At 44.0% G+C, this 15,816-nt stretch overlaps 4 protein-coding genes and 1 long non-coding RNA gene across 10 annotated transcripts in view; 2 read left to right on the forward strand and 3 right to left on the reverse strand.

Moving 5' to 3' along the window:
• The first annotated feature begins 215 nt into the window (after positions 1-215).
• Positions 216-1,347, forward strand: LOC6608384 (glutathione S-transferase theta-1). Of its 2 annotated transcripts, none has more exons than XM_032715134.1 (4): positions 216-409; positions 470-584; positions 649-965; positions 1,029-1,347. In XM_032715134.1, the coding sequence occupies exons 1-4, from the start codon at positions 292-294 to the stop codon at positions 1,175-1,177; spliced, it is 699 nt and encodes a 232-aa protein (XP_032571025.1). In that variant the 5' UTR covers positions 216-291; the 3' UTR covers positions 1,178-1,347. The 2 variants fall into 2 exon arrangements, with proteins under 2 accessions (XP_032571025.1, XP_002033120.1); XM_002033084.2 differs by having other exon boundaries at positions 217-409; positions 482-584.
• A 24-nt stretch (positions 1,348-1,371) lies between these two features.
• LOC6608385 (glutathione S-transferase theta-1) lies at positions 1,372-2,556 on the forward strand. Of its 2 annotated transcripts, XM_032715135.1 has the most exons (5): positions 1,372-1,461; positions 1,514-1,697; positions 1,749-1,851; positions 1,914-2,230; positions 2,290-2,556. In XM_032715135.1, the coding sequence occupies exons 2-5, from the start codon at positions 1,580-1,582 to the stop codon at positions 2,436-2,438; spliced, it is 687 nt and encodes a 228-aa protein (XP_032571026.1). In that variant the 5' UTR covers positions 1,372-1,461; positions 1,514-1,579; the 3' UTR covers positions 2,439-2,556. The 2 variants fall into 2 exon arrangements, with proteins under 2 accessions (XP_032571026.1, XP_002033121.1); XM_002033085.2 differs by lacking the exon at positions 1,372-1,461 and having other exon boundaries at positions 1,500-1,697.
• Positions 2,483-4,609, reverse strand: LOC6608386 (alpha-tocopherol transfer protein-like). Of its 2 annotated transcripts, none has more exons than XM_032715132.1 (4): positions 4,518-4,609; positions 3,313-3,659; positions 2,882-3,254; positions 2,483-2,820 (listed from the first exon to the last, which is right to left on the reverse strand). In XM_032715132.1, exons 2-4 carry the CDS (start codon positions 3,624-3,626, stop codon positions 2,566-2,568), a joined length of 942 nt encoding a protein of 313 aa, XP_032571023.1. In that variant the 5' UTR covers positions 3,627-3,659; positions 4,518-4,609; the 3' UTR covers positions 2,483-2,565. The 2 variants fall into 2 exon arrangements, with proteins under 2 accessions (XP_032571023.1, XP_002033122.1); XM_002033086.2 differs by having other exon boundaries at positions 4,442-4,593.
• A 912-nt stretch (positions 4,610-5,521) lies between these two features.
• On the reverse strand, positions 5,522-7,803 carry LOC116800404. Of its 2 annotated transcripts, XR_004361339.1 has the most exons (4): positions 7,616-7,803; positions 7,285-7,439; positions 5,635-7,217; positions 5,522-5,566 (listed from the first exon to the last, which is right to left on the reverse strand). It is a non-coding gene; the product is annotated as an uncharacterized LOC116800404 (long non-coding RNA). The 2 variants fall into 2 exon arrangements; XR_004361338.1 differs by having other exon boundaries at positions 7,285-7,801.
• Positions 7,804-7,965: 162 nt separating this feature from the next.
• The window catches only part of LOC6608387 (matrix metalloproteinase-2), a 71,898-nt gene continuing 64,047 nt past the window's right edge, over positions 7,966-15,816 (reverse strand). For both annotated transcript variants that reach the window (XM_002033087.2, XM_032715131.1), the window contains 5 exons: positions 12,155-12,295; positions 11,623-11,768; positions 9,689-10,581; positions 9,483-9,624; positions 7,966-9,413 (listed from right to left, as the gene is read on the reverse strand). In XM_002033087.2, the coding sequence (XP_002033123.1) occupies positions 8,878-9,413; positions 9,483-9,624; positions 9,689-10,581; positions 11,623-11,768; positions 12,155-12,295 (1,858 nt within the window). In that variant the 3' untranslated portion in view covers positions 7,966-8,877. The remainder of the gene's footprint in view (positions 9,414-9,482; positions 9,625-9,688; positions 10,582-11,622; positions 11,769-12,154; positions 12,296-15,816) is intronic.

The raw sequence follows: 15,816 nt of genomic DNA on the forward strand, positions 1-15,816 counted from the left end.
AAAGCAAGGCTACAGCATTTAATTTTATTGATCATTGGTATATTTTGTCTGACTTCTTATCACTACCTGATTATTTTGAAGTTATACATTTGCACGCCCTTCTCGGATTCCACAAAGAATGGGATGGCAATATAATTTTGGGTGCAGTGTTGAAAAGCGAACAGTTTGAACTTTGGACCGGCATAAAGCTTTTTGCTTTGAGCTTTTTGACATTTCATCAGTGACAACAAATGTATTTTGATCTCGTGTTTACCTGGTTGGCTGAAGCTAACTGAATAATAAATTGCCAAGATGTCGAAGGCTGTTAAGTACTATTACGATTTCCTATCGCAGCCATCCCGCGCCCTCTGGATTGCTATGAAATTGGGCAAGACCCCGTTTGAAGACTGCCCGGTTGCCCTGCGAAAACGTAAGTATAAATAACAAGTTACACATGTATATAAAGGTATAAAGATCTAACATTTGGGAGGTTATACTCCAGAGGAGCAATTGACCGACGAATACCGCAGTATAAATCGGTTCCAAAAGGTGCCGGCCATCGTGGATGGTAAATTTCAGTTGGGCGAGAGTGTCTCCATAGTGCGGTTAGTTCAAGTTTCCAGACCTCGGATTGCCAGGTTAATAATACAGATAGATGACACATTTCAGATATCTCGCGGACAAGGGAGTCTTCAGTGAACAGCTCTACCCCAAAGCCTTAGAGGATCGTGCGCGTGTGGACGAGTTCCTCGAGTGGCAGCACTTCAATGTCCGCTTGGTCTGCTCCCTGTTCTTCCGTCAGGTGTGGCTTCTTCCGGCAAAGGGACTGGCACCGGCTCCCAAGCCAGAGGCTGTCAAGAAGCTAATCAAGGATGTGGAGAGTAATTTGGGTCTACTGGAACGCCTCTGGCTGGAAAAGGACTTCTTAGTCGGCGACAAGCTTACCGTGGCAGACATCTTCGGGGCTTCAGAAATTAATCAGATGAGTAAGACTGGGCCCACTGATGTATGAATCAAATGAATTCTATTAATTACAATTTATAATTTAGAGCTCTGCCAGTACAACGTAAATGAGAAGCAATTCCCCAAAGTGGCCAAGTGGATGGAACGCGTTCGTGATGCTACCAATCCCTACTACGATGAGGCCCACAGTTTTGTCTACAAGACCTCTCAGCAGGCAGTCAAGGCCAAGAACTGATTTCCTTGCGATTTTGACTGTTTTCTTTGTTCATTGCATTTACTAGGATTTTAAGACTTTTTTGTGCCTTATCTGATGTTTATTGTGTTCAGTTCTGCGCTGCAAAACTCCTAAATGTTAAAATAATTAGAGACTCTGAAGAGGGGTGCTATCGTTTGCCCGATCAATAATAGTTTTATTTGGTTTTTATTTATATAATATAACTATCTTTGAAGTTGGCAGCCACTTTTGAATTTGCCCCCTAGAGCGGGACAACAATAATAGCACAAGACCAGTGTTGCAAGGTGACACTCAAGATCTTTTGACTGGAGCTTTGCTTAATTTCTCACTTTCCAGCTGAAGATATTCGTGTTTGCCGGCTGTTTGGAATTTTGGACTGAGGACCGGGAGCAATTGACCACCATGTCCAAGCCAATTAGATTCTATTACGATTTGTTGTCCCCGATCGCCCGTGGTCTATGGATTGGTTTAAAATTCAGCAACTCGCCCGTTGAGTATTGCCCGATTGCCCTGCGAAAATGTAAGTCAAAATAATCATCTAAACTGCTCCGACTCTTTTATGTTTTATTAGTTGAGCAATTGACCGACGAGTACAAGAAGATCAATCGATTCCAGAAGGTGCCCGCCATTGTGGATGGGGACTTCCATTTGTCCGAGACCATAGCGATTATAAGGTATGGGAAGGCCATCATTGGAAAGCAATCTCACATTTGGATCGTACATTGCCCCCTTGCAGATATCTCGCAGACAAAGGTCAGTTCGATGAGAAGCTCTACCCAAAGACGCTGGAGGACCGTGCCCGAGTGGATGAGTTCCTTGAGTGGCAACACCTGAACATTCGGCTGGCCTGTTCCCTGTACTTCCGAGATGCCTGGCTGTTTCCCATGAACGGGATAGCGCCCAAGCCCAAGCCAGAGCAGATTCAAGCACTGATTGAGGGAGTGGAAAATAATCTGGGTCTACTGGAGCGCCTGTGGCTGGAAAATGATTTTTTGGTTGGGAAAAACCTGACAATGGCTGATATCCTTGGCTCTTCCGAAATCAACCAGCTGAGTGTGTTAAACTAGTGTGGAGATAACTTAACGAAAATAATTTTGCTTATTGCATTTAAGGGCTCTGCCAATACAGAGTGGACGAGAAAAAGTTCCCAAAAGTGGTCAAATGGTTGGAACGCGTAAGGGAATCCGCAAATCCCTACCATGACGAGGGACTGACTTTTATTGACCGAAAATCTAAGCAGGCGACGGCGGCAAAGTTGTAAGGACTCAAGTACTTACCGCGTACTAATTAACCAAATTCGTATAATTAGTTTTATGTTGTTTAGTTTTGATTTGTCTGCGTTCGTACAAAGATTAAAAATGACAAGTTTTTATATGTTACGCTCTAGACTAGTCGATGTCTAGTTTTCTGAAGGATCCTTCGATTCCAAAAAGTGATTCGGCATTAACGGGCTGTCCTCGCCTTAGCTTTTCATTCGTGCCATAAGAAGTCTCCTCCTCGAAGAATGGCTTGTAGGCCAGGAGCTTGGTCCTCCATGTACTGACGACGTCCTGGATGGTTCCGTTGCTGCCCCCATACTCAGCTGGCAAGCATTCCTTGGGCACATACTTGTAGAGGCTGTCCAGTTTGGAGTGTATATGAAACTAGGCGGGTAGAAAATGTTCCCTAGTGGTTACACTTTTGTGACATATTTGATAAACTCACCCGTTTCCGAATCTTTTCACTCATTAGGCTCTTGGCAATGGACATGAACTTCTCTGCACTGGAGTGCGCATTTACAAAGTGGAAGCCCTTGGGCCTGTAGGGATACGCTTTATCGCCCAAAACGGCCAGTTTCTTGACCAGCACCGCGTCGAATTGGAATAGGTGACCTGCCCCAACGCCCTTCATGTCGATGATCTCCACAAAGCCGGATATCATAGCATTGTCGTCTTCCCTTATCTGAATCTCGCCGAGCATCGTGTTTACCTGGACAACCTCGGCAATGGAGTACTTCTTCGAGTCGTATTGGCCGTAGCGGGAGATGTGGATGCGAGGACCATCAGCCTGCAGTGGCTGCGGCAATCGGAGGAGGGAACTGCAGTTTTAATAAATTATGAGGAAACATTCTGTTTACTACCTCTAGTAGATCTCACCCTGTGTCCAGAATGCTTAGCTGCTTCTCACCCACAATGCGATTCTTGTAGAGCTCGGGCACGGCTCCCCTCATCGCATAGAAGTTGTCCAACTTGAGTTTGGTTTTCTCCAAGCTGTATTTGCAGCCACGGAGGAAGGCGACCAGGAACTGGGCATCCTGGCGAGCCTTGAGATGAGGTTGCTTGGAGATCCAAGTGCGCAACGTTTCGATATCCTCATCGATTCTGTCGGGTATCTCTCCCAGCTCGTCGTGCGCCTTTTTGGCCAGCTCTGGACTCAGGCTGCGTATGGAATTCGAATAGGCCTCCGACATGGCTACTTTTCGCTGGGTTTGCCTTATCACCACCTGTTCGATGCAAAGCATAGGTTTGATTTATTGAAATTTTTCCAGGTGCGATTAGTCAACCGGTTGCTTTTGGCCCCGATTTCCGCCTAGTTATGACAGTAACTGGTGTCTCTTGAGCGACGATTAGATAGTAGCCATGTCATATGGCCACCATTTCTTCGTCACTGAAGTTCGACCTAGTCTTGGCTATGTTTTCGATTAGATTAAAATAGCTGCTACTTAAGTAGAGATCGAAATCTCTGTGGAATTTGCAGTGTGTCACAGTCTTAACCCGATTAGTACATGCGAGGAGCATTAACAGCGATGCTAAGTCTGGAGCCCAAGGCAAAATAACAATATCGCTTATCAAAAACAATCAACTTGCTTGGCCTGTCTAATCCATGTATCCATGTATCCATGTATTAACTGCTTAAGCAGAATCAAAATATTTGTGTAATACCCTGCCAATCTAAGTCATAATTGTTGAAACAAACAAGGATAAGAACACAATAGTTCAATCCAATAGTTATCTCTGGAGCTTGTAAGCTCTAGATTAGTTCGTAATTTAAACCGACCGTATTTTATACTGCCGTATAAATTACATGGTAATTAGTATGGGCGCTCAGGCCCTATCCGAAATCAAGAACACACCGCCCGCGGGGCAACAAAAGATACTCCTTATCGGCAGGGATCACCAATCAGTGCTCACCAAGTGCTCGTAAACCCAGATATCAGGTTGCTTTGCGCAGGGATCAAAAGCAAACGTTCGGGTCTATCTTCGCTTTGTCGCGACCTCTACTCACAATTGTCTTTAATTTAATACGGGCTGGCCTATATGCATATATGCATATATGAATGTGTATAATAGATATAGTATACTTGTTATGTGCCGCCTCCTCGCCAAAATTGAGTGCTGTACCGCTGGGCTTGACTGTGGGCGCGCAACTGTCACCGAGTCGCCGTGGAATCGCCAACTTTGGGTATGGTTCTGGGTACTACGGGACTACATGGCGAACGGTGGGACTGTGGAACTGTGGAACTGTGTGGACGTCACGGCTGCGAGGCGAGGTGACGCATAGCCTAATGACAGTCAACGGAGCAGCGGGAGCGATATATTCATACGCCGGTAGAACCGAGCGAAAGATCTCGCATGTGGTTGCCATTACCCGACCCGAACAGCTGGTGACTGTTACACTAAATTAACACCTTGTGTCAAACGGCAGCTAATTCCGGACGATAAGATAAGGTCATCGGAGGCCATTAACAGCGGGGTTATCATTACAATACCATTACGATCGCCGCGGATCTATAGTGCTTCAGATAGCGGTGGCACTCAAAGATGAGCCGACAGGAAGACTCCATTGAAGCTAACATGCTTTATAAATATATGTACATATTGCTGATCCTGCAGAGCGGCAAACATTTTCAGGCAACCGTCATAACAAACCTCAGTCTTGTCTATACTTGGAGCTAACGATATTATCGCTTATGATGCATTTGTTTATTTCAGTGATACGATTATATGTATACGATAATATTGTATCGGAGTGAGCTCCCATTTTGGGTTTTTAGCTCCGTCATCATGGCTATATCAAATTTTTGTGCCCATCAGGGCCGTTAAATTGGGTCGGTTTCCCAGTCTACGTAGCGTATGTAGTAATCCTAGTTCAATTTGAGGAATAAGTTCGTTCGTTCGTTTAAAATCAATGAACTAGGTCGTTCATTTAGTTCAATCGTTCATTTTTTAAACTTGCTTAAAGGTGCTTCAAAAAAAAAAATGTTATGAATTTATTTCATACAATGCTGTCATTGAAAATTAATATTATTTATTCAATTTATGTCAAAAACACTTATACATAATAATAATAAGAAATAATAAAGAGCTTACAAACAGATAATATAGTAATTTTAATGCATTTATTTGATTTCTGAAAAGAGAATAGAGAAGTTTATTAGGGAACATTTTCAATAACATATGATAAAATTATGTTTATACCTGTGATCCATCTACATGTTGCTATGAAGGAACATTAGATTTTCCACTTTATTAGGTTTTAGTAGCATCCGTCTTTTTCGGATGATTTCCCCAGCACTTGAAAATAGGCGTTAGCAAGGAACTGATGTAGCCATAAGGCATAGTCGCTTAAGGCTGTAAGAATATAGATGCGGATACAATTTCTTTCTTTGTTCCCACCAAACCAAAGGGTCAGCAGTCCTCGGTATAAATTCCTCTTCGAGGTATTTTTCTATCTCTTTCTCGGCAGAACCGGGGTAGTTTTTGCAGCCTTTGTCGTGTTCTTGAACTCACTGTCAAAATCACACCAAACCGAACTCTGATTGGCTGAATTAGTTTCAAACGCAGGTGATTCGAATTCATAATTTTCGCTGTTGAGACGAATTGGAGTTACTTTCCTTTTAAGATTACAAACAGCTTTTTCGTATTCTTCTTTTGACTTGAACCAACGACCTTTAAATCGAGGATCTAAAATGTTACTCTCTGCGTAGAGTTCGTTACTTTCCAGCTTGCAAAATCGTCGATTCATCTCAGCTTTTAGAACTGCAACAAGTGCAGCAACACATTTATCCTTAGGCGTTTTGTTATTCAAACAGTTCTGTAGCAAAATCGCAAGAACTATAACCTTTGAAAGGGTTACATTCTTTTCTGCTGATATTTCTTCTGTTACCTCCATGAATGGTTTTAATATAGGCAGTTACTCTTCTACTATCGCCCACTCATTCTGAGATAAGTTTAATTCAGAACGCAGAGTAGAAAGTGTTAATATAAGAGCATCTTTCAACACAACAAGCCTTTCTAGCATTTTAAAAGTTGAATTCCAACGAGTTGACACTTCTTGAATCAATTTGAGCTCGGGCAAGTTCAATTGGGTTTCAGTTGACTTCAGCTTCTTAAGGCCGAAAGTGCTACGATTGAAAAACTCCACAATGAGTTTGACTTTGTTTTGTACAACGCTGATTTCGCGGAGTCCTTTTTGCACAATTAGGTTGTGCAAAACATGGTATATGTGGCCAATTTCCTGTTTTAATGGCATTGACAATATTTGCAGCATTATCGGAAACCACAGCAGATATTTTGTTCTCTATACTCCATCTTTCTGCTATTTTTTGTAAAAATGCGCACAGATTTTGACCACTGTGCTGCTCAACGAATGCCTCGCATGCAATCATATGTGAGCTCATAACAGTTGCCTCACTCTCAATAAAATGAGCTGTAACAGCAATATAACTTTCATTTGCAAGAGAGGTCCAACAATCCGTTGTCAAACAAACTGCAGATGCCAGCTCCATTTTTTCTTTGACGCTACCAACAATTTCGTCCCGAAGCTTTGGAAGAAGCACGTTGGACAGCGTTTTTCGAGTGGGCATCTTGTATCCGGGGCAATTAGACACATCATCTATGAGCTGCTTGAAATCAGGCTCTTCTACAATTCGCAATGCATGATGACCTTTTGCAATCATACGAACTAGTTGCCTATCAATTTTCTCAGCTTTCCCGGCAGCCGGTGGTCGTTGAATGAACGAAGTTATTACTTGCTGTTGGGGTCCAATTATCTGAGGAGTCTATGTTAAAAGAAATCAAGAATTTAGTAAGCCTACTTAAATGAATAAATCAAAATATTATGTTTACATTTGCTTCCTGTCGGCTTTCATTGGTTTGGCGCTTTGTTTCCTCCAAAACTGCTGGGTGCTTATTTTTAAGGTGACGCGATAAGTTTCCTTGCGATCCACCAGCCACACTAAGCACAGTTTTGCAGTATTTGCATTTAGCACTCTTCTCATCCACTGAATCAAAGAAATTCCAAACTTTGCTATGCTTTCGTTTTGAAGCCATAGATACGCACAAACTTGTAAACCGTAGTTTTAAATGTATGCGAAAATTAATCAGCTTATTCGATAAGCGAACTTTCGAACTAAATGAACTAAGACCAACCTATCGAACTAAGTGAACTCAGACCGACCTATCGAACTAAGTGAACTCAGACCGACCTATCGAACTAAGTGAACAACGAACGAACGATCAGGGTAAGAGATCAAAATGAACGACGTGAACTAAGTGAACTATATTGAACTAAGTGAACTAAATTGAACTATCGAACTATATTGAACTATAAAGGCAGACCTAGTTCGTTCGTTCAGTTTGGTGAATAGTTCAATTTAGTTCGTTCGTTCACGAACGACACAACACTAGTATGTACGTTTCGGTTTTTTTTTTTACAAACCCTACAATCCGTAAAAACGTATTTTTTATGTCACCTACATGACAAGCTTTTACAAACGAAGTAAAAAGGTAAAACCAGTGATAAATGACTAAATTTTGCATTATATATTTCTTTATTCATAGAGTTTTATTTTGGGTAAAATCGTGTAGAAAATGACAGTTTGTAGCTTAAGTATCTTATGTAAATAAAACTAAAAACTAACCAAAAGGTAAGGTTATTGTTTTTTGTTCAGTTTATCTTTTGTTTACAATCGCTCAGAATTTATGATAATATCACATATATATATAAATAATTAGAAAGGTTCGTCGAAACAAGTAAAGCGGACCATAAGGTCCCACTTTCTTCAATAAAAGGCATAGCTATTACTTATTCATAAGGCAGTAGTGGTCTCGAATTTCAACATTGCAATTTCGATGCTTTCTGTGTACAAATAGAACATATTTGTTTCTACGTTTAAGTAGACTACGAGTTACCTTATAGTCTTGTGCACTTATCCTATATGTACGGTATATGTATCTGTATAGATCTGGTAAAACAGCCCTGCTATTTGTCCAATAGATGGCGCCAGTGTGCCCAATTGGCAAGTGTCCATGAATAAATCGGTCAGTTTGAAGTCGCAGATTTGTCATCTATGTGCGACTTTCACTGGGTGTTGATTTATTTGCCTTAAACCTAAGGAAAGGCCGCTCGGTGTCGTCTTTGGGGGCATTGAAGCGCCAGACTGTCACACAGTGGCGCTCTGCAGTATAGATGCTATTAAAAATCTGCTCAGGCCGCTACAATTTACAACTAAATCGTAAACACTTTTCGATTTCCAATTTAAAATTAGCCAAGCTTACATTTAAGTTTTACTTTCTTGCCTAAGTAATTTGCAGCTTTGCAGTTTTTAAGTTCCTTGATGAATTAGATCATAACAGACCAATATGCTTCTTTAATTTTTGGTTACAAAAAGCATCTCTCCTAGTTCTAGACATTTCTTAGGCTACGCTCCACATTCAATCTTAACTCCGCCAGGTGGCGATGGCTAGCAAAAGGATCGGAAGAAGGAAGTGGTTGATCCTTAGCTCCCTAGAGCCGCTTCTCCCCGTTTCCTCGCCCTCGTTCTCCTCGGATACCAAGGACGACGTCCAGCGCTGCTCGTCGTCCACCTCGTTAGCACTGCGGGCGCACTGCATCCACTTTCGTGCCGAGAGCTCAGCCTTGGCATGGGCCACCTTCATGCGGTCGTCGTTGAACTCCCAGTATCCCAGGTTCTTAAAGAAGTACGTCTTGCCATCCGAGTACTGGAATGCCGCGTCAATGTTGTAGCCCACTCCCGACCAGATGCTCATGTCGCGCGGGTAATCCAATTCCACCTGACCCGTGTAGTCGTCGATGCGCCAGTACAGTGTGCCGCTGGTCATGTAGGTGCGGTTATTGTGGCCCCAGACGAAGGAGGCATCGATGTGGGTCAAAGTGGGCGGCAGACCCAGACTGGCAAGTGGTTTCGGGAAGCCGGGAGCTAGCGTCACCGAGTTGAATACATAATACTCGCGACCTGGGGCACAAAAAAGGAAGAATAAAGGTTGTTTATCATCGAATCTCTAAACCATGATCTCTAACTCACCTATGAAGAACACAATCTGTCCCTGCTTGTTTTCGTATACAGCATCCACCTTGGTGAGATTTTCGGGCAGAGCGGACCAGTATCTCCTGATCTCCGTGGGATAGCCAGGATGCAGACCAGAAGTTCCAATGCGCCACAGGTACTGTCGAACGAGATTTATGGGTAATCGTGGGTAATGTACATGGGTTCCTAGTTGAAAAGCTTACCGGTCCCCGAAAGATGAACAGTTCACCGCGGATCATCGAGATGGCATCGTAGTAGGTCATACAGGTGTCCGGCTTGGGTTTCTGCGGCTTGTTATGGTGGTGGTGCTGCCGGTGAACCGTGGGGTATGGCTTGCTGGTGGGTCTCGGGGTGGTTCTGGCCGTGGGAGTAACTGGTTCCCGGACTCCATTCTTATTCCTACGTTCCCACTCCAACTGCCGATCACGTTCTCTTTCTCGCCGACGATCCTCCTGCTCCTGTCGCTCCTGCTCTTGTCGCTCCTGCTCCTGACGCCTCCGTTCATTCTCCTGGCGCTCCCTGGGACGATTACGTTCCTTGTTGGGATTCCTCTCCCACTGGCTTTTATGTTCATTTTCGCGCCGACGATTCTCCTGCTCTTGTCGCTCCTGCCCTTGCCGCTCCTGCTCTTGTCGCTCCTGCTCCTGACGCCAACGCTCCTCCTCTTGTCGCCGCCGTTCCTCCTCCTGGCGCCGCCGTTCCTCCTCCTGGCGCCGCCGCTCCTTCTCCTGGAGCCGACGCTCCTCCTCCTGGCGCTGACGCTCCCTCTCCTGGCGCTCCCTGGCACGATTCCGATCATTGTTGGGATTGTTGCTGGGATTGTTCCAGGGCCAGTAGGTCGGTTTATCTGCCCGGTAAATCATCGCGCGCATGGTCGTCGTGGTTGTGGTTGTTGTGGTTTGTGGCTTGTAGGGCCCCCAGGTCTTCTCCTTGGTGCCGTACAACTGCTGGATGCCATAGCGATCGTCGTCGGGCAGCTTGCCCGCCACCTCGTTATTCTGGTACCATGGAAACATGACTGCATCCGGGATCGCGGAGTGGGCCAGTCCCAGCGAATGACCCAGTTCGTGCAGGGCCACGTTAAAAAAATTGGTTCCTGCAACGACAGGACACGGAATGCAACATAAATACGCTGACTGGTTAATGGCGGGCGAAAAAAAGGGCCAAACAGGGGTGGGAAGGGGGCAGGATGGCTGCAGGATGGGGGTTAAGACGGGCTCGTCGCCTTGACGACTTTGTAAGTGGCATAAAAATGGCGACGCTTGCAACATTTTAAAATGGCTGCCAACGTCACGCGTCATGCTGACAATTTTTTATTGGCATTAAAAACCATTAAAAATGCCGAAGCGCAATTCGGGGTCCGTGGGGTTTCGGTTTCAGGGGTCTACGGGTTCTACGGGGTCTTTGGGGTCTGTCCTGACGATTTATTGTGCTAAATTACAAAACGCAAGCGGCAGGCTGCAGGCAACGCGTCGCCAGTCATGGTCTTCTCTTCCGCTTCCCCCTTCCCCACCAGAGTGGGCCAACTTCCCGACCTATTCCCAATTCCCTACCGCAGCAGCGTATGGAGCCTTTATTGATTTTGCCCGCGTGTGGTTTCGGTGTAACACGCCCTGCACTTGGCGAAAAACAGATGTCGATTATGACAACAAATGAATTTTAAAACCTAATTAGTCAGCATTCCCTGCATATCCTGCATACTACTATTTAATAGTACTAACCATCAGTTTTCGAATTGATAAAAATAAATGGCAATTTCAAACGATATTTATAGAAGTACGTATCACGCCCTGCACTTGACAAAAAAAAAAAATTATTTGCAATCCACACTACAATTATTTAAATGTATAATCAAATAGATAGAAATAAGTTGCGCTTGTAAATAAAATTACTATCGAAAACGTGTAATTAACGCCCCACACTTAGCAAACATATAGGGGTAAATTTTGCGTTATTATACAACTTAATTAACAATTTAAATACCATATAATCGAATTCTTCCCAGTGCAAACGGAAAAAAAACCACAGACCAGACAGCGCCGCCAAAAACACTATTGCCCTCTAATGCAATTAGTTAACGTCAAAAGAAGAGCATTATTATGTGACCTGGCCAACGGACTTGATGAACTGCACCCACCATGGCTATCATCGGATTCGCCGTCAAAGTTCCACGTCTCGTCCGCATCGAAATGGGCATCTCCGCCACGCCCCTCGCTGGGATAGAAGGCGTGGGCCAGCACCTGACCAGGTCCATCGAATTTATAGCCATCGCCGTGCGCGCGCCTGCAAAGCGAAGAGAAAAGGACCAGCGTAGATGTCCTGGATTAGTTCGGTGTTTCAATGGAATTACGAGCACGGCCAGGGGAAAATCATATTCACAGCTTATCTAAGAACAAGCAGCTGCCACATAAACTCTTTGATTCAGACACGGCGGCCATGGCCATCGACTTTGTCATCGGTGGCATTTCATCATCGACGTCGTTGGATGGCCATGGATTTAATACTTGGCTTATTTATCGTTCGCCTGCTTTTAAGTGCAATTTTATGTGCGTTTGTTTATGGCACTAAAGACTCGCTTTTTTATGATCTCCCCCACCGCCTACCAGTGCTCGTATCCATGCATCCCCAATCACCGGATTCGCAATCCCAGTAGACTTCGGAGTACTCACCGTGCAAAGAGTATCTGAATGTCGGCCTGGTCGCTGTAGACCTCGCGGAATGTTAGCTTCGAGTGGCTCGCCCAAACGTCCAGGGCGCTCTGCACCATTCTCTCAACCTTGGAGGCGTCGGGCATCGACCTGTTGACCATGCTGCAAGGAAAGACGGGGAAACATGATATCAGCATGCTAAGATATTCCACTTTGTAAGGCTTTCCCTCTTTGCATAATACACACAAAGAGAATAAAGTGATATGGTCTATATATCATGGATATTTATATTTATATTTATAGTTATATATTTATGGCAGCATTGGAATGCTTGGCATAATTATAACGATGGGTATTATAATAAGCAAACCAAAGTCCCAACAAGTCCCTTTACAAAACCTTCAAACAAGCTCGGATTTTGCTACTATGAATATACCCAAATTTTCTTTCCGTGCACGCCTTGCAGCACCAAATCTCTTTCTTATCTTGAAATATTTTGCAAACCGCTAATATGGTGGCCAGTGCCAACTTTCACCCGCCCACACACTCCACTTTCACTTTGTCATGCAAAAGTTTCGCTCACTTAAAGACATGGGCGGGTCGGTGGCTTGGTGGCCTGCACTTAGTTCAGTATTTTGTGGACTCCGTCTGAAAGAGTCGGGCAAACACACATAGTACCTGGAGAAGTACCAAAACCTGGCTCAAACCGCAGCGGGTTTGCCTTTTGGCGTCAACTCTCCACTGGCGACTTTGCCCCATTTCCGTCAACAAAGTTTCCGTATTCCCACTCCCGCCGCTCCGGACAAACTGAGATATCTGTGTGCTGCTGCCGTGTTTCCGCATTTTATGCAAATTAGTTATGTTTCTTTTATGCCGGACCCAGTCTGTGGCTGCTGCTCCTGCTGCTGTTAACTAACGCAGAAAAAATAGGGGCCGAAAGTTGATCCTTTTTGCGGTTTACCCAGGACCTTGTTTGCCTCTCTGCCGTATGCTTTACCCATACCAATTTGCCGGCGCTTTTTTTTCCCCTTGCCTAGTTTGACTTTCTGCCATTGTCTTTTGGCCAGGATTCCCTAGGTGCGTCCTGTTCCTCAATATGCATTAAGGCATCTAGCCACTTGCAGCCGCAGTGATCGGCCCACTTAAAAGGAACAGCCGTTTTCCCTTGTTCCTGCGGAATCGTCCCGTTTCCAGTTACAATTTTTCGATCCATTAAGCCAGGACATACAGATTGACTGGCCTCGAATATGGGCTGTTTCATACTGGTTAGGAAATGGGAAGCTCAAAGAGCCCCACCTTTTTTGTCTTATGCTTGGAAACCATTTGATTTAGAATTAGTATTGATTTGTGTTTTGTGTAATATATGTCCAGAGTGCTGTAAGTGCAATTTTCTTATAGATTTTCCTAATAGCTTTTGATTTTCCGTCGCAATGCGCACAAGGACTCAGCGCAGTTCGGGATCCACAACTCGCACGTCCTGTCAGCTGCCGCATGCCACTTGACCTGCCACATGAACTGGGCAGAATGAACGGGCTAGAACTGAGCCCCGAACTTTGACTCCGACTTCCATTTCGACTCCTGGCGCTGGCCAAACTGAATCACCGTGTCGCAGTTCATTTCCATTGCTCGACAAAAACGTGCTCAATTGCAACGCCATTTGTTTGCTCGGCTGTTGATCTGAAAGGCCCAAGCCTTTCGGACTCGGATTCAGATTTGGGCTTGGAATGGGTCGTGCACTGGGTGGCCATGGTGGCCATGGTGGCAGTGGACCGTTTGTCGTTTGGTATTTGCGCAGAGCTTGTTGCTTGCCAGGGCAAATTAACTCAAGCCGGTTGCCGTTCACTTCGGAATGCCAAATCCCCCGGTTGTTAGGACACTCCGACTGGCAACCCTTTGTCGTGCTAATTCTGATGCTGCCGCCTTTGGATTTAAATTCAAACCGCTGCACTGCATCCGGTCACGTAGCCATTTGCAGTTGCTTCTGCTGCAACAGCGCCACTGACGCAGCTTGACCTCTGTTTGTCTTTGCCATGTCACTCTGTGTGCCCAGCATTTAAATTATTATGAACCCGACAGGCGGCAGGACCTTTTCCTGGCTATTTCGGTGGATGGCTGGGTGGATGGTTGGGTGGCGGCCCGGAAAAGCGGAACGTGCATTCGGGCTCTCACAACGGGCACTACCTAGCTGTCTGGGGAAACGTGTGCTTCGGCCAATTTGTAGCCTTACACGTAAAACAAACTGAACAATTAGCCAAATGGATGGAGCCCACTCTCTATGGCCTGTGAATAACAAAAGGAAATCGCTGGGCTGCGTTGCCTGCGAGTCCTTTGCGCTGACAAACAGTCCTCACTACTCTCGTGATGACCAACAGTCGAATCCTTTTTCAACGAAGTTCTACAAATGCTTTAAGTTTAACATGAGGGCTGACTGAATTAAAAAAGCCAAGACATTGTAATGCTAAAAAAAGTTCTAGCTATCTAGAGTTGTTTCTATGAAGTTATGCCTTTTGCAATTTAATATATATATTACAATCATAAGATAAAGGCTTTCTTATGGTTGCATCACAAAGCTTGACGTCCATTTCGACGTCATTGAACCAATGTATTAATACATATTCACGATAGTAAAGAAATGTCAGGTTCTATATAAGGCGTTGTAACTTAAAGAACCTCTCAGTTCTAAACAAACTATAGCAGAATGCTAACCATTGTGTTTCTGTCTTTTTTGGTAAGCATATTCAAAAAAAACAGTGTACACTTTGTATTAATGTTTCCGGTAATTTTAAGGCTTTGGCCAAAAGCGCTCCCTTGAATATAAAAAATGAAACCCTCTGTGAGTTTTTTAATGATGTCGATACATACAGGCGCAACCTGATTGATATGCCTGTGAATGTTTTAAAATCTACTTTGGAGCAGGAGATTATAAATACAAAGGACGACCCAGATAGGAAAGAATCCGTGACCTTTCTGAAATCTTATTTATACCGAGGAGATGACATCACTTCTTTAAGTTCCAATGCAGAAAAAATTGAATATTTCAGAGGTTTTTTGATCGCAGCTCGGGAAAAATCAATAGTTCTCACAGATCTTTTACTGAATGTGCTTACATCTAAGACCAAGTTGCAATCCAACTGGGCGGAGCATATGAAAAACAAGTGGGCGGGACAACCAGTTAACTTTCCCGATCTATTACGCACCAATAAAAATATACTTAAAGGCCTAACTGATTTGAATGTATCAACGTTCGAAGATTTGAAGCAACAACACATGTGTGAAAAGATTGAATGAGATCAAACTTTAAAAAAAAGCATCTAACCTTATACAACAACTCTTTGGTAAAATAAATACATTTTTGTTTGAAATAATTACCTTTGAAATCTCAGGATTTATATTACAGGAGTATATAACTTTGACTCTTAGTACTTTGGGGATCTAAACATTTGATTTCGAAGACTTAAGCGATGTCAAATAGAACGAATCAATATATGTAAGAGTATATATATTTATTAAATGTGAATGTTTTGGGCTGATGGTAAGTTGATTTCGCCGATTTAAGAATAGTTTTAATGCACCACGTTGCCAAATATCAAGTGGGCGGCTAACAAAGGCTTGAGCCGCAAGCAAATCCCCGATATCCTTGCTCATCCTGTGCGATGTCGCCATTACGCCAACCTGTGACGACT

Source organism: Drosophila sechellia, chromosome 2R, assembly GCF_004382195.2.
Source record: "Drosophila sechellia strain sech25 chromosome 2R, ASM438219v1, whole genome shotgun sequence".
Classification (NCBI taxonomy): domain Eukaryota; kingdom Metazoa; phylum Arthropoda; class Insecta; order Diptera; family Drosophilidae; genus Drosophila; species Drosophila sechellia.

Bases quoted from the DNA above. Each gene is read 5' to 3' on its own strand.
- LOC6608385 (XM_032715135.1), top strand. From the start codon at position 1,580: ATGTCCAAGCCAATTAGATTCTATTACGATTTGTTGTCCCCGATCGCC. The intron at 1,698-1,748 runs GTAAGTCAAAAT...ATGTTTTATTAG, and splicing joins CCCGATTGCCCTGCGAAAAT to TTGAGCAATTGACCGACGAG. The intron at 1,852-1,913 runs GTATGGGAAGGC...GCCCCCTTGCAG, and splicing joins GAGACCATAGCGATTATAAG to ATATCTCGCAGACAAAGGTC.
- LOC6608386 (XM_032715132.1), bottom strand. From the start codon at position 3,626: ATGTCGGAGGCCTATTCGAATTCCATACGCAGCCTGAGTCCAGAGCTG. The intron at 3,255-3,312 runs GTGAGATCTACT...TTAAAACTGCAG, and splicing joins CTAAGCATTCTGGACACAGG to TTCCCTCCTCCGATTGCCGC. The intron at 2,821-2,881 runs GTGAGTTTATCA...CTACCCGCCTAG, and splicing joins GTGAAAAGATTCGGAAACGG to TTTCATATACACTCCAAACT.
- LOC6608384 (XM_032715134.1), top strand. From the start codon at position 292: ATGTCGAAGGCTGTTAAGTACTATTACGATTTCCTATCGCAGCCATCC. The intron at 585-648 runs GTTAGTTCAAGT...GACACATTTCAG, and splicing joins GAGAGTGTCTCCATAGTGCG to ATATCTCGCGGACAAGGGAG. The intron at 966-1,028 runs GTAAGACTGGGC...TTTATAATTTAG, and splicing joins TTCAGAAATTAATCAGATGA to AGCTCTGCCAGTACAACGTA.